Source organism: Pinus tabuliformis, chromosome 2_2 (genome assembly GCF_031772625.1).
Source record: "Pinus tabuliformis cultivar Carrire ecotype Pingquan chromosome 2_2, CPIR1, whole genome shotgun sequence".
Taxonomy (NCBI): Eukaryota; Viridiplantae; Streptophyta; class Pinopsida; order Pinales; family Pinaceae; genus Pinus; species Pinus tabuliformis.
The window spans coordinates 1,260,129,759-1,260,148,730 of NC_142300.1; the positions used below are offsets into that span (position 1 = coordinate 1,260,129,759).

The 18,972-nt window shown below is 36.6% G+C and overlaps 1 protein-coding gene across 1 annotated transcript; it reads left to right on the forward strand.

Annotated features, from left to right (window-relative positions):
• Positions 1-11,163: 11,163 nt before the first annotated feature.
• LOC149198066 (uncharacterized) lies at positions 11,164-11,994 on the forward strand. The gene has a single exon (XM_089408912.1). The coding sequence runs from the start codon at positions 11,164-11,166 to the stop codon at positions 11,992-11,994; it is 831 nt and encodes a 276-aa protein (XP_089265038.1).
• The last annotated feature ends 6,978 nt before the right edge of the window (positions 11,995-18,972 follow it).

Here is an 18,972-nt window from a genome sequence, read left to right on the forward strand (position 1 = left end):
TTTTATTGATTTATTATTTTTTTTAATTTTTAATTTTAATATTTTAATTTTTATTTTCTTTAAATGTTTTTTTAATCTTTTAATTATTGAATTTGGTTTTTTTCATTTTTTTATGTTAATTTTTTTTCTTAAATTGTAGTTTTTTGGAAACAATTTTTTCCATTTATTTTTTATTTCTTTTTATGTTTTAGTATATTTTTTCATTCATTTCTTTTTCTTTCTTTTTTTTTTAAATTTGTTTGTGTTTCTTTTGTTTTAAATTTTGTTTTGTTTTGTACTTTTAATTTTTAATTTTTATTATTATTATTATGATTATTATTATTATTATTATTATTATATATTTTTAAGGGCCTATGTCAATCTTCGACTAGCAACCCGACCCCATTATGTGTCAATTTGATAGGTGATTTTAAAATTGTCGTTATAATGGATCAAGTCCTCCCCCACAATGTTTCAATTTCATGGTGGATTTTTAAGTTTTCATTGCAATGGGTCAAGTTTGATTATACTGCGGGTCAATTTGATGGTTGATTTTTACTTTTTGTTCTTGTAACGTATCAAGTAGTTTTAAGCTAAGATTTTAAAATAGTTATGATTTTAGCGTTTAAAAAAAAATACTCTTGTAATAATGACTCTTTCATTTAGATGTTCATTTAAAAGAAAATTAGTCATATAATTTTTCCATAATGTCATGGTTGAAATATGTTGAAAATTTAAGCTCTTTTATAGTCATGATATTTGGTTTTAATTCCATAGTTGAAAAATTGTCAAAATTTTAAGGTTTTTCAGAGTCATGATATTTTATCTTTAATCATATAGTTGAAAATATTTATAGGTATTTTATCTTTAACACCATGCCTAAAAATTGTTGAAATTTTAAGGCTTTTCAAAGAGATGATATTTTATCTTCAATGTCATGCCTAAAGATCAGTGGAATTTTTAAGTTTTTTCGGAGTCATGATATTTCATCTTCAACATGATTGCTAACAAGTGTTGAAAATTTACCCGAAAGAAAAAAAAATATAGTATTCTAGCATCAACAATTTTCATTTTCAAGGTGTTTTTTACACAAAGAAATTAGTTTTCACTACCATTTTTAAAAAATGTACAAAATTTACCGAGGAAAAAAAAACAAAGTTGTTCCAACATACACACTTTTCATTTTCAGGTTGTTATTTCATGTTTTTTAGGGGTTTTTTAGTTACAGTTCTCATGTTGAGATTATATTTCTTGTTTGATAGGCTACTTTGTTTAGGGTCAAACCTGTGAACCATGGTTATTTTCCACGCTATGGAATATTTGCATTTTAAAAATATATTACCCAACCCATCAGACAATGTAAAGCTGCTAGTGGGCTGGTTATAATAATTCTATTCTTGGGTGGAGGTTATGAGTCAACTCCCTGATTTGTTGCGAAGAGATTGGTGTTTCAATCCACCTGATAGATTTTTTTCCAAACACATGATTCCACCCCCATAATGATTTCTAGACTACCATGTGGTAACTCATGATCAGCCCACTTAACTAGCCTAATTACAGTCCACGCTTCTAGAAATGTTAGGAGCAAACTATTGCCAAATCACCACCACATTAGTGCCATGACTTTCTCATGCCATGTCAATAATGTCACATGTCACTTTCTGCTATTGCAACTTATTGGTCATGTCATCATGCCTTGCAACGTTTCATACTCTTATTGGTCCACTTAACATACCATGTTATCATTTGTACAATCCAATAAACATGCCACATGAACATACCTACATTCTAGTCAACATACCATCTCAGCATCGTACTACCATGTGTCATGACCATAATGCCAGCTATCACTATTTGTATTTCCATTTGTTATGTTCATATTGCCACATGTAATCTCTTGGTGATGCCATGTGTCCCACCTTCATATTTTTTTTGCTTATTTAGCCAATACTCCAATAAGCCAAAACTTGTTCATATAACTTCTATTTCAATCTATTCAAGTGGCATTAGAAAGCTATAGATGAGCAATTTGACATGAGTACATTTAAATCAAAATTCAGTACCATCAATTTTTCTTGGTTTTAAAGATCCTCATGGATCAAACATCCCCGCAAAAGAATTTTTTGTACCACCAAAAGTATACATATATCGTTTGAATTCTCCCTTTGATTTGTATACTCACAAAATCATAAAAACACTCCGTTCACATAATTGATATTATAACACGTCATCCAGGGGTTCTATACATCACATGTAAGGTTTACAACAATGGAATCAAACAACAGCGAGGATGTGTTACTCATTTATTATCAAACCTAGCTAATGGATTCTCCTTTTTGGTTTTCTCTTCTTAGATTATTGGCATTTCAACTCTTTCATCTACTACATCTTTCTTTGTTAGTGCGTGTACAACTTTCTTGTCCTCCTCTTCAAAATATGTTAATGGTTAATTCAACATAATAATTCAAATTTTCACAAATAATTCAACATAAATGGTAAAATCATTGAAAGTATATAAATAATAATTATACATAATATCTCTATTTTGATTTTTTTAAGGAATTATATAAAATATGTACTTCAGTGTGTTACTTGGTTAATCTCTATTTTATAATCCAGCTAAAATTAAAAACATTACAAAATACGTTCTTAAAAATCATACAAAATATACATTAGCGAAAAAAATTATATTCATAATGAAAAATTAGCAAAACTTCATATAAGACGTAATATAAATAACCAGTAAAAATAAATATCAAATGTCATGGGAAGAACACTTAAAAAGAAATTCGTCATGAAAAAATTACTTGAGAAAAACCTAGCTAGCTAGTTCGGGTGACCAAAATTACTTGAGAAAAACCTAGCTAGCTAGCTCGGGTGACCAAAATTACTTGATAAAAACCTAGCTAGCTAGCTCGGGTGACCAACTACTCAAGGGGGAGCAGTTGAATTGGTTTCCGTATTTAAGGCCGGTCCACAACACGACGAAAGAATGTATTTGTCTCCTCATCCAGCAGCAAACCCCACAATGTGAAAAAATCCAAATACTTTATGTCAATCCCACTGCTACAACTTCGTCTTTTCACAAGAAAACTTTGTCCTACTTTACTACATTCGCTTTCGCGCGAAGGCTTCGGAGCATTCGTGAAATTCATATCTCTGTCGGGGCCCAATGAAGAAAGCACTTTTTAAGACCTGCGGGGGCATGGGAAATTTCCACTTTCAACGAACCCTGAACCTGCAGAACTTTTCAAATACTTTCTCATGTGCCTCATTCACCGGGGTTTCATTCACCGGGGTTTCATCGGTGGCTTTGAATGCTTTGACTTGAATTTTGACCCGAAGGCTTCACAGGTTTAAGAAGTTTCAACTGTTGGGTATTTTTCAATGGGGAAAATACCAAAAACCAAGATTCAAACACACAGAGGCAATGCTCTGTTTTACTTTACTCCAGGATCTTTTTGTGCACAAGAAGACTTAAAATTTTTTCACTGAGAGACAGAGTATTTCACCACCATAAAAGGTTTCTATTCATTAAAACAAAAAAAACATTTGCTCTGTATCCATATGAGAATTTACACTGCTGGAAAAATTCCCATTAACATTTACTGCTGTAAAACCTCCATTTACATTCACTGGTGTGAAAAACAACTTACTGCTGTAATAAAAGTTTACATATGTTTACTGCTGTAAAAGAAATTTACACAGGCTTACAAAAATCGCTCCACCATTTTCTTTATGCACTGCTGTGCAAAACCACACATGGTTTTTGCTATTCCTCTGTTTTACAATGCCTCACAAAACATTACCAAATACATTTGTGCACTGCTGTGCATACATCCTGGTTCTCTCTCGCTGCTTCAAACACTTACGTATCTCCCATGCTCTTTTTGTTCATGCACTGCTGTGCAAATCTTCTCATTCCTCTTTTGCTGCCCTCCGAGTTCTCTGGTTCCTCCCATATGCGATTAATACAACATCGAGCATTTTTTTACTCGTTCCAAGTGTTAAAAAAAATACAACCACGCACACTTTTTTTGTTTCATTCGATATATTTTTTTTATAATGGTCAACACTTCTTTAAAAGATATGACACATATAATGTATGTGCCCATACCACCGTGCATATATAAAAATCATTAACGTGCCCATAACCATTTAAAAGGGCCTCCACCTAATCCCACGTAAATGCATTAAAGCCATGTCGTTTCCTCCACGGCGGTCAACCACAAAACTTTCAATCCACGCAAACTTTAAATTGACGCAGGCCCGTGCACCTTCAAGAGATCGACGGCTGACAACACGCAAGGAGATCGGACGGCTGGAGTGGATATCGGACCAGGTAAGATGCACCAACGATAACTCGCGATATTTGACGTTGGCTTATGTCATGCGGGTGACACGCGTCGCCTCCATAGTTTATCGGAGCCCAACAATACGGAAACCACCTTTATGCAAAAGCGGTGCGATATGCCTGAGCGGGTTTGTGGTTTTGTTCTGGTGGTTTTGGGTTGCTGCCGTATTGCCCACGTCCGCCTGCACGGTATTGCGACCTGCAGTTGGAATTACCATTCCAACACTCCCCTTTAATTTCAACTGTTGGGCATTCAGTTATACCCAAGCACTTCCTCACATGGAGGGATTCACCAACTGCTTCTGATGCAGTTCCATACACAACAAAATAGTCTTCCTCTTAATAGAGGGATTAACCTGAAACTGTGCTTAAGAGCACCTTCCTCATGACAGAGGGATTCACCATAACAATGTGCTGAAGAGCACCTTCCTCTTGACAGAGGGATTCACCTGTGACTATGCTGAAAAGCATCATCCTCTTGATAGAGGGATTTACCATGTGTATGCTAAAAAGCATCTTCCTCTTGACAGAGGGATTCACTAATGACAATGTGCTGAAAAGCACCTTCCTCTTGACAGATGGATTCACCAAGAACTTCACTTCCTCTCACGGAGGGATTACTCCCAAACACTGCTTTAGATGCAGTTTCAAATCAAACAATCATTGCACTGCTGTGTGTGCAAACTCATTACATTGTTCTTTTATGCTGCTGCATATTCTCTGCTGCACTGTTGTGCCATCTTCTTTACTGTGTCTATCCCACACTACTGTGTCTACACTTGCTGTTGTGTTGCTGCACTTCACTTACATTTCTTTGCAAACTCTGCATTGTTGTGCATTCTTCAAAGACATAATACTCTGTCTTTTCTGGAACAATTACACTGTCTCAACTTACAAATTTACACTGTTGTGTGTAAATATTTCTTACATTCGCTGCTGTTGCATATATTGCATTTCAATTCAATGAACAACACATTCACTATACTTACATTTACTGCTGTAAAGAAAAAAAATTCTTTTACATCTGCTGTTGTCCATTACCTTTCATTTCTTCAACAAAACTTTATGCTGCTGCATTTTCTTATTTGCATTGCTGTGTGCTTCTCCTTCTTGCCATCATGCTGCTGTCCATAACTTCTTGCTGCTGCATTTTTCATATTCACTGCTGTCCATACCCATAACCATAGACTGTCATTCCTGGGTTTTTATTCGCTGCTGCGATGCCTCTGCAATTTGCATTGTGGCTGCCTTTTGTTTCATCATACTGCTGTGTGCCCATACTCTTGGCACTTCATTCTCCACACAAAAAAAAACACAGGCTGTTGCCTTTTCTCATGCACCCTTGCTTCACACAATCTTAGTCTTCATTTTTTTTACACAATGCACTACTGTGCAATTCCTTTGGCTTTCTGCTGCCACACACATTCTTATACATCCAGTGTGCATTAAAAATCTGCTGTCCTTGTTTTTCTTTATTCATTTCTTTGCATGCTGCATTGCATATGAAGAAAAATATTACATTTTTCACTGCTGTGTGAAAAATTTCATTGCATTCTCAGCCACTGGGCATTTACGCTCTGCTGCGTTTTGCCTTCTCATTTTCTTCTCACTGCTTTGCATTTTCATCCCCAATACAAAACATTTCATCTGCTGTGCATTACACTCATTCTGCTGTGAGTATGTTCTATCACATTACATAGAAGGAAACTACCTTCCATTGCCATGCGAAAATTCAAAACTGCTGTTCATTCTAATCCATGTGCTCCAAAAAAAATTTCCAAACTGTTGTTTTATGTTCTGTCTTCCCACTGCTGTGAGGGTCTCCATGCTTTGCATTTTTCTCTTATCTTGCTGCTGCTCTTTACATTTCAGCGCTGCCATCTTTTCTTCTTTATGCATTTCTATGCATATTGCATAAAAACAAAGCAAAAACATTGCTGATTTCATCACTGCTGCATATTACCTTTTAGAGGGATTAACAAAGATTTCATTTGCAACTGCTGCGCTGCAATACATCCTCCATCAACAAATGACTGTTAATACAGTTCAGCAAACAAAAAATTACAAGCTCCCCTTTAATGTATGCTTGTCTTCTTTTGGGAAGTTTTCTCAAAACAAACTTAGATCAGCTAGGGAGTTCAAGGGGCTTTCAGATTGCATTTCCTTCCTTCTCCATACTTGTGTAACTTTCTTCTTTTGCATGGGTCTAGCTTGTGTAAGAGCCCATGTCAAGTTACAATCTCGTGCCATATGCCCAATGTTATGACACTTGAAGCATTCTACATTTTTCATGAATAACATTTCATGATTTCTTCTAAAATTGTTTCTTGGAGATTTCCGGAGATCACAACATTTATTTCCATGAAATGCTCTACAGTCTTTTACCATATGACCAAAGTTTGAACAAGCATAACAATAACCATAAAATGAACTTTGGTACCTGGGAGATGGAGGTTTTCTTGATGCACTTCTGAAGCCTTGCTGCCTTGAGATCCTTTGTTGATGACCATTGCATCTTGCCTCTTTGCCATCAGCTACATTTCTTCTTGGAGCTGGTTTTCTGCTTGGAGCAGGATTTCTTCTATTGCAGCCTTCATTTTTCTCCTTGCCTTTGCTGGAACTAGGAGCATCACCATCTCTTTCTGGCTTCTTCACATCTCCTTTGCTTAAAGCATCCTCATCCTTGTTTGAGTGTTCACCTACATACCCAAATCCTGATTTATCAAATGGAGATCTGTGATAGCTGAGCATGTCATCCAGAGCTTGAGAGCTCTTCATGATCTTGTTCATCCCTTCAACCTTCTTCCTGAGGAGGACAATCTCTTCTTCTAACTTTTCACATTCATTATTTTTCTTTGCTAGTTGTCCCTCAGTTTCTTCCTTGCTACGAGTAGCTTCAGCTGCTACTATTTTGAAGGAGATAATGTCAGTCTTCATTTTGGAGATTTCTTCATCTTTTGCTTGACTGCTCTTCATTTTCTTTTCAGCTCCTTGTGCCTGCTTCCTGGCTTCTTGTAGATCAGACTTAAGGGAGGAGACCTCTACCTTGTACTGTCCAATCTCTTCCACAAGCTTATTCACTTTCTTGTGTCTTTGTTCAAGTTGACTTGTCAAGGCATCTGCCTGCTTCTTTGCACTATTCAGCTGATTTGTCATGGATATGACTTCTTCATGATGTTTCTTCTTGCATTGATCAAGCTCCTTCTTGAGCTTGGCTAGCTCTTCATCCCTTTCTTTTACTTGAAGCTTGATGAGGTCAAGCTTTTCAGTCTCAGCTTCTATGATGGGTTCTTCTTGACTCATTGTCATGGTCAGTGCTCCCTTTGCATGAAGGTCATGCAGTCTGTCCCACATATCCTTTGCTGATGTATATTTTCCTAGATTCCTCTTCACAGAATCAGGGAGTCCATACAAGATTAGTTTTGCTGCTTATGCATCATACTCCATGGATTCTTTATCCATCTTGTTGTCATCAATCACTGACTCCCAGACTTCAATCCCCTCAGACATTAGGAAAGCCCTCATCATTATTTCCCATACATCAAAGTTTCCATCAAACTTTGGAACCTCAAATACTATGTTTTCAAATAGATTGCCTTCTAGTTTAGTAGAGGAGGGAGACACATTTTTAACAGGCTTGGAGGCTCTCTTCTTTGACCTTGCCATTCTTATCTAGGCTTTAAATACTTGACTGTATTTTTTAATCACTGACTGTTTCTATAACAGTAACACAAAGGAAAGCTTGAGGAATACCTTAATCCTTTTGGCTGAGACTTCACACTGCTGGAGAAGTTTGACTGCTGCAACAACACCTTCCTTCAGCTTCTTTGAGTCTTCAAAGAGCCTGGACTAGCTCTGATACCACTGTTGGGTATTTTTCAATGGGGAAAATACCAAAAACCAAGATTCAAACACACAGAGGCAATGCTCTGTTTTACTTTACTCCAGGATCTTTTTGTGCACAAGAAGACTTAAAATTTTTTTACTGAGAGACAGAGTATTTCACCACCATAAAAGATTTCTATTCATTAAAACAAAAAAAACATTTGCTCTGTATCCATATGAGAATTTACACTGCTGGAAAAATTCCCATTAACATTTACTGCTGTAAAACCTCCATTTACATTCACTGGTGTGAAAAACAACTTACTGCTGTAATAAAAGTTTACATATGTTTACTGCTGTAAAAGAAATTTACACAGGCTTACAAAAATCGCTCCACCATTTCCTTTATGCACTGCTGTGCAAAACCACACATGGTTTTTGCTATTCCTCTGTTTTACAATGCCTCACAAAACATTACCAAATACATTTGTGCACTGCTGTGCATACATCCTGGTTCTCTCTCGCTGCTGCGAACACTTACATATCTCCCATGCTCTTTTTGTTCATGCACTGCTGTGCAAATCTTCTCATTCCTCTTTTGCTGCCCTCCGAGTTCTCTGGTTCCTCCCATATGCGATTACTACAACATCGAGCATTTTTTTTACTCGTTCCAAGTGTTAAAAAAAATACAACCACACACACTTTTTTTGTTTCATTCGATATATTTTTTTTATAATGGTCAACACTTCTTTAAAAGATATGACACATATGATGTATGTGCCCATACCACCGTGCATATATAAAAATCATTAACGTGCCCATAACCATTTAAAAGGGCCTCCACCTAATCCCACGTAAATGCATTAAAGCCATGTCGTTTCCTCCACGGCGGTCAACCACAAAACTTTCAATCCACGCAAACTTTAAATTGACGCAGGCCCGTGCACCTTCAAGAGATCGACGGCTGACAACACGCAAGGAGATCGGATGGCTGGAGTGGATATCGGACCAGGTAAGATGCACCAACGATAACTCGCGATATTTGACGTTGGCTTATGTCATGCGGGTGACACACGTCGCCTCCATAGTTTATCGGAGCCCAACAATACGGAAACCACCTTTATGCAAAAGCAGTGCGATATGCCTGAGCGGGTTTGTGGTTTTGTTCTGGCGGTTTTGGGTTGCTGCCGTATTGCCCACGTTCGCCTGCACGGTATTGCGACCTGCAGTTGGAATTACCATTCCAACATCAACCTTCTTTAGCGCGTAAGGTCTTGGGAAATTTTCAAGCGTCCTCATGCCCATAGCCCGAAGGTCTTTGACAATTCGCAAGACTCCTCTTGCCCATCCAAAGTGCCAAAACATTCGGTTACTAAACAAAGTTTCACATACCCTTGGTCCTAAAGAATTGGGTTTAGTAATATCCATGCTGCCACTCAGCATTCAATGCCATAGTTCTTGGTCTATCTCCTCAACATATTTTAGTTTGTTTTGTGATGTGAGTTTTGAGTGTAGATTTAATTCTTGATTTCAGAAATTTTAAACTAGAGGTGTCTAAATTGTCAAAATTCCCTTATTTTAATGTGGGCCACACCAAAACTTAACATGTCTAAATTTTTAAATACAAAATTTAAAGCAAATAACATTCACATCACGAAATACATACTTTAGCAATACACCTATAACTATTTATTCTAAGCATAATAAATTACCTATTCAATACTGCTATGCATAGTATATCATCTATCAAATTATAAACCAATTAAAATCTTACAATTTATATACTACATAGCAGTTCCTGCTCTAATTATAATTTAACAATGTTCGAACTTTTCTGTACTTCCGAAGGCTGTTATCTCATTACGCCATGATGAGCCCTCGTCTTAAAGGCTCCGCTACTTTGATCCTTTACACTCTTGGTTAGTTGCAATTAACGGAAAGTTTGATAACAAAGTTTTAAGCATTTGAACGGTGTTGTAAGTTTCTATTTGTTTCCGAACGAAAGATCCGTTTATCATTCAAATAATTACCCATCGCAATCTGACAAGTGGTGGCATGTATCTGCCGCCCTGTTACCTAGTGTTTCTAGGTGGAATACATATATTTTTTAAATTTATTTTAAACAGATAGATAAATTATCCTAAAATTGTTAAGATGTTCAAATTCTACATTTCATACCCATCCAACTTAAAATTTTAATAAAACTTTATCAAATTTTAAATAAAATTAAATAGAAAAATCAATTAAAAACAAAAGCATCTGTGAATTAAACAGTCTTCTCAAGTAGCCGGTAAGGAATATTACAGTACTCTTTTTGTCATTTGCGTAGCCAATAGGCACCAAACTGTCTCGTCAAGTAGTAGGTAACGAAGATTACAATCCTTCGAAAATGTTGTTTTTTAATTTGGAAAGAAAATAAGGACGCGTGTATTTGGTTTTTCACTTGCAGCCTCATGATACTATTCTTGATGTGATAGTTTAAAAAATAAATTGTATTTTTAAAAAAATTATAATTTTCCAAAATTTTAATAAGATTGCAAGTAAAATAAAAAACAATAAAAGGAAAAATCAATCATATGATTAGATATTTGCTAAAAATTATGGGAAAAAATCAATCATATGATTAGATATTTGCTAAAAATTATAAAAGCTTAATCATTCGATTCTTTTATTTGTACGACAAATTTTATACTTGGATTACAGTGAAAAGTACATAGTCAAGCACTTTCATTGATAGAGACAGCTTGACTAAGAACGCTGTTCCTTCCCGATAAGTTAATTAACGCTCATAGAGTGGCTGTGAAAGACGAAATATTTTTATAATTTAGGTTGAAAGATTCATAGACTTTCACTCGGTTTGCGTGCTTCCCTCTTGGCTCGTCCTTACAGTGATATCCCACGGTTTCCACGCGCATTGTCCTGAAACTAACCATATTTATATGCTGCCAATCACATAGGGAACATTAAGGTGGAATGATATATTTAGTTTTTGTGGTACTACAGAAATGAGTATCCCTTCATATCTTAAAAGCCTTACAGCAAAACGTTTGTGGACAGTGGTGATACTCAGAAGAAGAATTGCAATGAAGAGATTGAAGCAAATTGCAGTCGATCTTCACGAGAAATACTTTGGAAGAGTTGCAATGAAGAGATTGAAGCAAATTGCAGTCGATCTTCACGTGAAATACTTGGGTAGAATTACAATGAAGAGATTGAAGCAAATTGCAGTCGATCTTCACGTCAAATACTTGGGTAGAATTACAATGAAGAGATTGAAGCAAATTGCAGTCGATCTTCACGTCAAATACTTGGGTAGAATTACAATGAAGAGATTGAAGCAAATTGCAGTCGATCTTCACGTCAAATACTTTAGAAGAATTACAATGAAGAGATTGAAGCAAATTGCAGTCGATCTTCACGTCAAATACTTTGGAAGAGACGAAATCATGAACATAAATTCCATCGGAGCTAATTTCAATGATCACTATGAATTTTCGTGCAGCACCCCGCCTTCAACTAAGTCGTCCAACTCCGGCCATGGCGTTAACTCAGGAAGTGGACGAAAAAATTTGTATGGTCATTTTCTTATGAGAGCACTCCCGCCCTCTTGCATTTGCGTCAATCTGAAAGATGACTCGGATTCCGAGTCGGGTAATGATGACATTCCCCACTTCATTGCTTGCGATGAAGATGATGATCAGTGTTCCAGCTATACGGATCCCGAAATTGACAGGAAGGCGGAAGAATTTATAGCCACATTTTACAAGCAGATGCGTCTGGAACGCCAAGATTCTTATGTGAAATGCCAAGAAATGTTGGCCAGAGGATCCAGTTAGTTGAAATGAAAGCAGTTGTTAATTATTTATGTATTGTTGTAGTTGTCATTAATGGCAGATTATGGAGGTTACATTGTAAGGTGTTCAACTAAAACAAATTCGCCAGCTATTTTGCTAGTTGGTAATTTCTAGAGTTTGAATTTAGGAACAGTTGAATACTCATTCATTTATGTGTTACTCGTTTATTATATCATCAAAAATGTGAGGGTTTATTTAATTTTATATTAGTTATCATTTTCGGATTCAATTGGGTTAAGTAAGTCATTCATCTATAACCGTTTCCATGAGAGGTAGTAGTAATTGACTAATTTTTCATGATTTTTGAATAGTCCACTTAACACTCATTGCATCTTAATACTTACAGGGGTGAAGAAGTGGGATTGAAACTAGTGAAATGAATCACATAGCGTCAATCATCACTTCCAGGGCTTGCACCCGATAACTAGGACTTCCCGAGAGGTCACCCATCCCAGATCACCTGCGCACTTAACTGTGAACTGCGGCTTTATTGTATACTATTAGGGGGCTTATTGGATACTATTGTGTCAGAGCTGCGACTTTAGTGTATATTAGCTTTTATGGTATGTTATTCTCTAAGAGCTGCAGCTTTAGTGTATATTACGCTGATTTTACAATTTGATTTCTAGGGTTATTTTAAGATAAAATTACAGACACTCAATAATATATTCTATTAACATTGAATGAGGAAATTACACACATATTTATACAATCAATAGTCTCAAGATAGGAATGCTATCTTAGACGTACAGTAGTGTGGTTGAGAGATTCTCTCAACCACACACTAAACTAGGAGAAACTATATTCTAGCTAATTCCTATTATGTAGGAACAAACTCCTCAAATAGAAAATTACAACCATAGACAAGTAGGAATTAATTATTTCTAACTCCCCCCCTTAATGACTACTTGTCATGATAGTCAAATCCACCACCATCAGGCGAATTGCATGTACAAAACCTCCAAAAACACAATCTGCCGCCCTCAGACAGATCCACAACTTCTTTGATCCCGCGGATCCCCTTGAAGGTGAATTGGCGCGATCTTGAACGAAAAACCCGCGCCCATTGGCACGATTAATGGCCTAATAGACGCGCCAGTTGGCCTTCCTGGCGCTGCTGTCAGCGCGAAAAACGCGCCAATCCCCTTCTACTCAGAAAAAATCATCTGAGTCCGAGCCAGGTGTTCTGCAGTCCACCTGCTCAATTGAGCACAAAGCTCTCGTGTACACACAACCACAAAGGCAAAAGATTCGCTCAACTTGTCAAACAACGCATTGACATCCACGATTCCAAGCACAAAGGCACCTCAAGCCACATAGGCGATTTAGCCACAAAGGCAAGCTGGCCACAAAGGCACTTCAGTCACAAAGACCATATAAATGGTTTCTGGCTCACCACCAACCATCACTTTACAGTGACAAAAGATGGTTTCAGGCTAACCATAAACCATTACAAAGTGGTTTCAAGATCACCACGAACTTTCAGATGCCCTTAAAAATCTTACATCTGATTCCACATTTTGGAGTTTATGGGTACATACAATTACAATAACATGCTAGGTAGTTTATTCCACAAACCACACTAACTTAAACAAACATCTATTTTACTGTCCACCATAAACATTGTCGCTGCTCCTTTACCTCATCTGTGAGGGGTCCACTAATAAAGAAACCGGAACATAGGCACTCACAATCACATGAAGAGACCACAATTTCCCTTCAAGAATAGTAATCCATGACTCCATAGTCCAATCCTCCATCGCATTTCAGTATGCAATTCTCCTGGCATCGCAACATAATGCCACTTCCCCTACTCACAGTGTCAAGGCTAGTCACTAATTTCAAGCATTCTACCTCATGCTCGCTAACAATCTGCAACACGATCTTGACCATCCTCCAATCTCTGATGTAGCTCCAATTGATGTCGTTTTCAATGTCATGTGTTCACCATTCCCTGCAAATTTGCTTACTGTTGGAATGACCAGTTCCAACACACATTCAGAATTGTGACAATAGTTGGTCATCCTAATGTCACTTAAATTACAACTAGTTTCATTGGCATGATAGTTAATCAATATATATTGCAACATCATCAGAGAATTAAAAAATACATTTCGACAATAGCATAAACTTCTCTATATATCGAGCAGTTCCAACATGGCTGCTCACGACCTTCCATGCACAACCGGCCACTCTTTAGTGCAAAGTCGGTGTATTTCTCTCTGTGTTGGTGAAGGAACTCGGCATAGTCCCTGCCGTCTAGTAGCAATACCTGTTCCACACGGTAAAAAATCCCTTCCAACGATGCTCTCTAGCACAGAGTATGCTTTGTCCTCCCACAACGACTATGGAGGGAAGGGCATCCCAGAGAGTCGGAAAAGCGTTCTCTTCTCCATGGTCATCGAGCGCGGTGCGTGTCCTCTCTATCTTGTTTACCAGAGTTATTAAGTTATCCATGACGCTGCCACTAGGTATCCCAAGATCGCCTCCTCGCCAAAAACTTGAGCTTTCTGCCAAAAGCAACGGGCTTGTCCTGCTGCAAAGCCTATGGATTCTTCGTATATACGATCCATGAGCAATAGATCCGAACAATTACGGAACTCAGACACTACAACGACTTCCTCCAATAACGACTTCCTCCACACAGTACTTTGTCGGATTAAACCTCTGCCATCAACAACCGTAAGCACAGGTCGAGTCTCGGCTTCTGTAAATCCGACCCCAGCAAAATTTCATCACAGAAAAACCCAAGAAGAATAAACCAGTCAACAATTCTGTGACAGATATCCAGATTCCAACTTACTAACACGATCCCCATCACAAGTGATGTGGAACCATCCGCATGCACTACTACTATGATCCCAGCTTGAAAATATATTAAGAGGATCTTCTAAGTTTCCCTCCAATGCAATAAGTGCATCACGGAAAACTGAGAATCCAGATTCCAGATAAATTCCAAATTTTTATTTTACCACGGCAGAAAATTTCCGGGATAAACTTCCAGCGGAAGAGACCACTACCTTTCCTCTCTTGACTACATGGAAGGATCCAATGGAAATAACATCATACCATGAGCAAACGGAGAGCAATACGCTTCAATTCGGTGACCATCACTCAGGTCATGCAGGTTCTTATGCAGATTGATCTCCTCACACGCTTCGCCCATTGGGAACTTACAGTGCCCCTGCTCTTCTCGTCGGTCATGACAGGTCCCGCAGGTAGCAGATCTCAACACCAGTTCACCTATTCTTGTTGCTGTGATCGGTTTCAAATTCATAGAGCTTTCCTTGGCCAGAAAAACAGTGAGCGCCACCTCTGCATTGCACAGCACTGAAAGCTCATAGGCTTTCTTCATCAAACCACCTCGGCGCTTGTGGAAGGTCACCTACCTGTGCACGATATTCTCGATCTTCTTGGTTTCTATTTTACCGCGCCCAACAAATCTTCCAAACTCTCTTTCCATTCAGGATGAGCTTCTGCGGTCTTCTTAAGTATTTCAACCAAGTCGCCAGCGACAACCCATTGTTTGCATGCTATGAACTTAGCAGACCACACTGGAAGTTCCGTGACTTCAAAAGACTTTGCCAAAGTTTGTGTCTGGTAATTCAGAATAAAGACTTGCAAACATCCATGGCTTCGTAGGATGAAGATCTACAGACTTTACACGTTCGGACCTTTGGGCAAGTTTCCTCTTGATTTCAAGTCGGAGAGGCATGGCCTCAAAGTGTGAGACTATGGATCCTTCTGTAATGTTAAAACCCCTGCTAAATCACATAAAACTTGCAGAATCTGATAGATCTGAGCCAAACAGAAGCAATAATGAGAGCCCCGTTCTCAGCTCAGAATTTCACCGATGTGGTTGAAATTTAGCAGCAACAACGTTCACAGATCTTCTTAATTATTTCCCTCAACCCAGGAAGGGCCAAGCCCAGGAGGGGCCAGGCCCTCATGGGCTCTGATACCAAGATAAAATTACAGACACTCAATAATATATTCTATTAACATTGAATGAGGAAATTACACACATATTTATACAATCAATAATCTCAAGATAGGAATGCTATCTTAGACGTACAGTAGTGTGGTTGAGAGATTCTCTCAACCATACACTAAACTCGGAGAAATTATATTCTAGCTAATTCCTATTATGTAGGAACAAACTCCTCAAATAGAAAATTACAACCATAGACAAGTAGGAATTAATTATTTCTAACTTTTCATATTGTGGAAAGCTTTTTATTTCAAAGTAATATGCTCATCATATGTTTAGTCTTTTATCAACAGTTGTAGTGTATTAAAGAGTTTCTTACGTTGTATTGATTTTTAATAAATTTAAAAAATTAGATTCTTCCTAAGTGGCTCTCCACCCACCAATTTCCTAGGGATTTGAGATTATTTCAATTCTAATAAGTTCCTTCATGATAAATTACTCTTTATTATTTATAACATTTATTTATATATAAGCAAATTTTATTTAGCAAAATAGATGTGTAAATTTTTTTAACTTAAGTTAAAATTAACCCATAATACATAATTAATTAGGTAAATGTGTACATTAATAAAGTATTTTTCATATTACAATAATTTTTTAAATTATATTTATAAAATCTTCAACTATATCAATTACATTAATATTTTTAATATAATTATACTAATAATACCATTATACCCACGCAAAAAAAAATTCTAAAGTGACTTAATGCGCATTAAAAATAACAAAACAACAAAACCATTGATGACATAAAAGGTTTTTTCCGCTACCATTATTTGTTTAATAGTCAAACACCCTCTATTCCAGGGTTAATGTTTGGAGTACCACACCCCACCGTAAAGTGCAATACTTAATGCCAAATAAAAATAACAAAACCATTGATAACATAAAAGGCTTTTTCCGGCTACCATTATTTGTTTACTAGTCATCCGCTGACTGCTGAAAACACCCTCTATTCTAGGGTTAATGTTTGGAGTACCACCCCGACCGTTAACCGTTAGCCGATGCTCAAGAAAAAGCTATCGTTAGCTGGAAAGAAAGAAATCGTTGACATATCAACAACAGAGCGGCCGATCGATGTATCAAGGTGAAACCGTCCCCGCAACAGATCGAACCCGCCATAATTTCCAAACTATAGCCGCCCTAGTCGCTGATTAAAGAGGGTCACCAGTCTTAAACCGCTGGGCTAAATTTGGAGTAGCGTTGGAATATTTTATTACTTTATTTGCTATTTGGATCAATTTGGTTCCATGGTACATAGACTAGTTTCGATTAATTCGATTCCATAGTACATGAGTACTTAGAGGAAAATTTGTGTGAATACTTTTAAAGTTAAGGTTAATTATTACATTTAAAAGGAAGAAAAGGGATGATGGATAAGGTTAATTATTACATTTAAAAGGAAGAAAAGGGATGATTGAAAAGCTTAAGATAAATCAAACGGGGGTGGTGGTTCTAATAGTAAAGCGGAGGCCATGGCTCTCGCAGGATTATTATACTTTTGCCTCTTCCTTAATCTACAACATGTTTCGATATATGGGGATTCGAAAGTTATGGTTGACTGCATCTCTGGTAAGATCCATATCACAGCATCTCACTTGAATGGCTGGATGGGCAGGATTAGATACTACTGGGATTCCATGGATGGTAGCTCTATTCACCATATTCGCAGAGACAAAAATTATCTGGCAGATTCTTTGTCTAAAGCAGGTCTACAGGAGGCTACTGGTTCTTGTTTTTTGCAGGTCCTTTCTGAGGGAATAAGCTATCATATCCAGGAGTTTAATATGCCGGACTTCTAGTTTCATTTCTCTTACTCATAACAGGTTTTTCTTGGACGGGTCTATGATCTTTATGTGGATGTCTTTCTTGATTTTTGGATGGGATACACGATGTTTACTGTACACCATATGCTTTCTGGTTCTCATATGCTCAAGTTATGTTTTGGTAATCTCCCAGATCTCAATGTATCAGTCATTTCCTCCCTGCTATTTCACTGGATGCTCCCATGGTTCTCTTAATTGGGAGTACACATGATGTAAATTTTGAACATTATATCCCTCATATAAATATAATCAGCTTTTTCTTTCTGAAAAAAAAAATCAGTAAGGGATGACTGAAAAGCTAAAGATAAAATCAGTAAGAGAGATATTGTTATGGTTTGTAGATATTTTTAAAGTCAGGTTTAATTATTACATTTAAAAGGAAGAAAAGGGATGATTGAAAAGCTAAAGAAAAATCAGTATGGGAGATATTGCTATGGTTTGTAGTAGTATATTCATGTAGTTATATTTTTTTTGGATTATATATATATATATATATATATATATTTCACTATAGTAAATATATATACATATATATATATATATATATATATATATATATATATATGTATATATTATGTTATTAAAAAATAAGTATATTATATATAGAATATGTATGGTGTTTTATAGTTTTGAAGAATTCTCAAATCATGTAATATACGAGATTATAATTTAAAATAAGAAGAAATAACTTGAATAAATAAGAAGATGATGCATTAATTGTTTCTTATTCAAGAAGTTTTAAATTACAACATTGTTATCATTTTCAACATTGTTTTTAAGATGGTAACAACAATTAAGTCCAAAAAATCTTGGAATATTATATAAATGACATATAGTAAAAGGAAGAGAGGTCAAGACACTGTGGAAATCCCTCTCCAGGTAGAAGAAGATATATAAGAATAAACCTAAGGGATACTAGACACAAGGGACTAATACTAAAAACCTAAGAGATTATAAACCCAAGGGAATAATATTAAACATTAAGAACATGAACCTTCACATTAATAAACCATGTGGATTGATTTATAAACCCAAGGGAATAATAAATCGAGGGATTAATACTAAAACCCCAATGGATCATGGACCCAAGGGAATAATACTAAACCCAAGTTTGACCATGTTTGACCATGATTGATTTTCATA

Excerpts from the sequence above, each read along its gene's own strand:
- LOC149198066 (XM_089408912.1), top strand. The coding sequence starts at position 11,164 with ATGAGTATCCCTTCATATCTTAAAAGCCTTACAGCAAAACGTTTGTGG.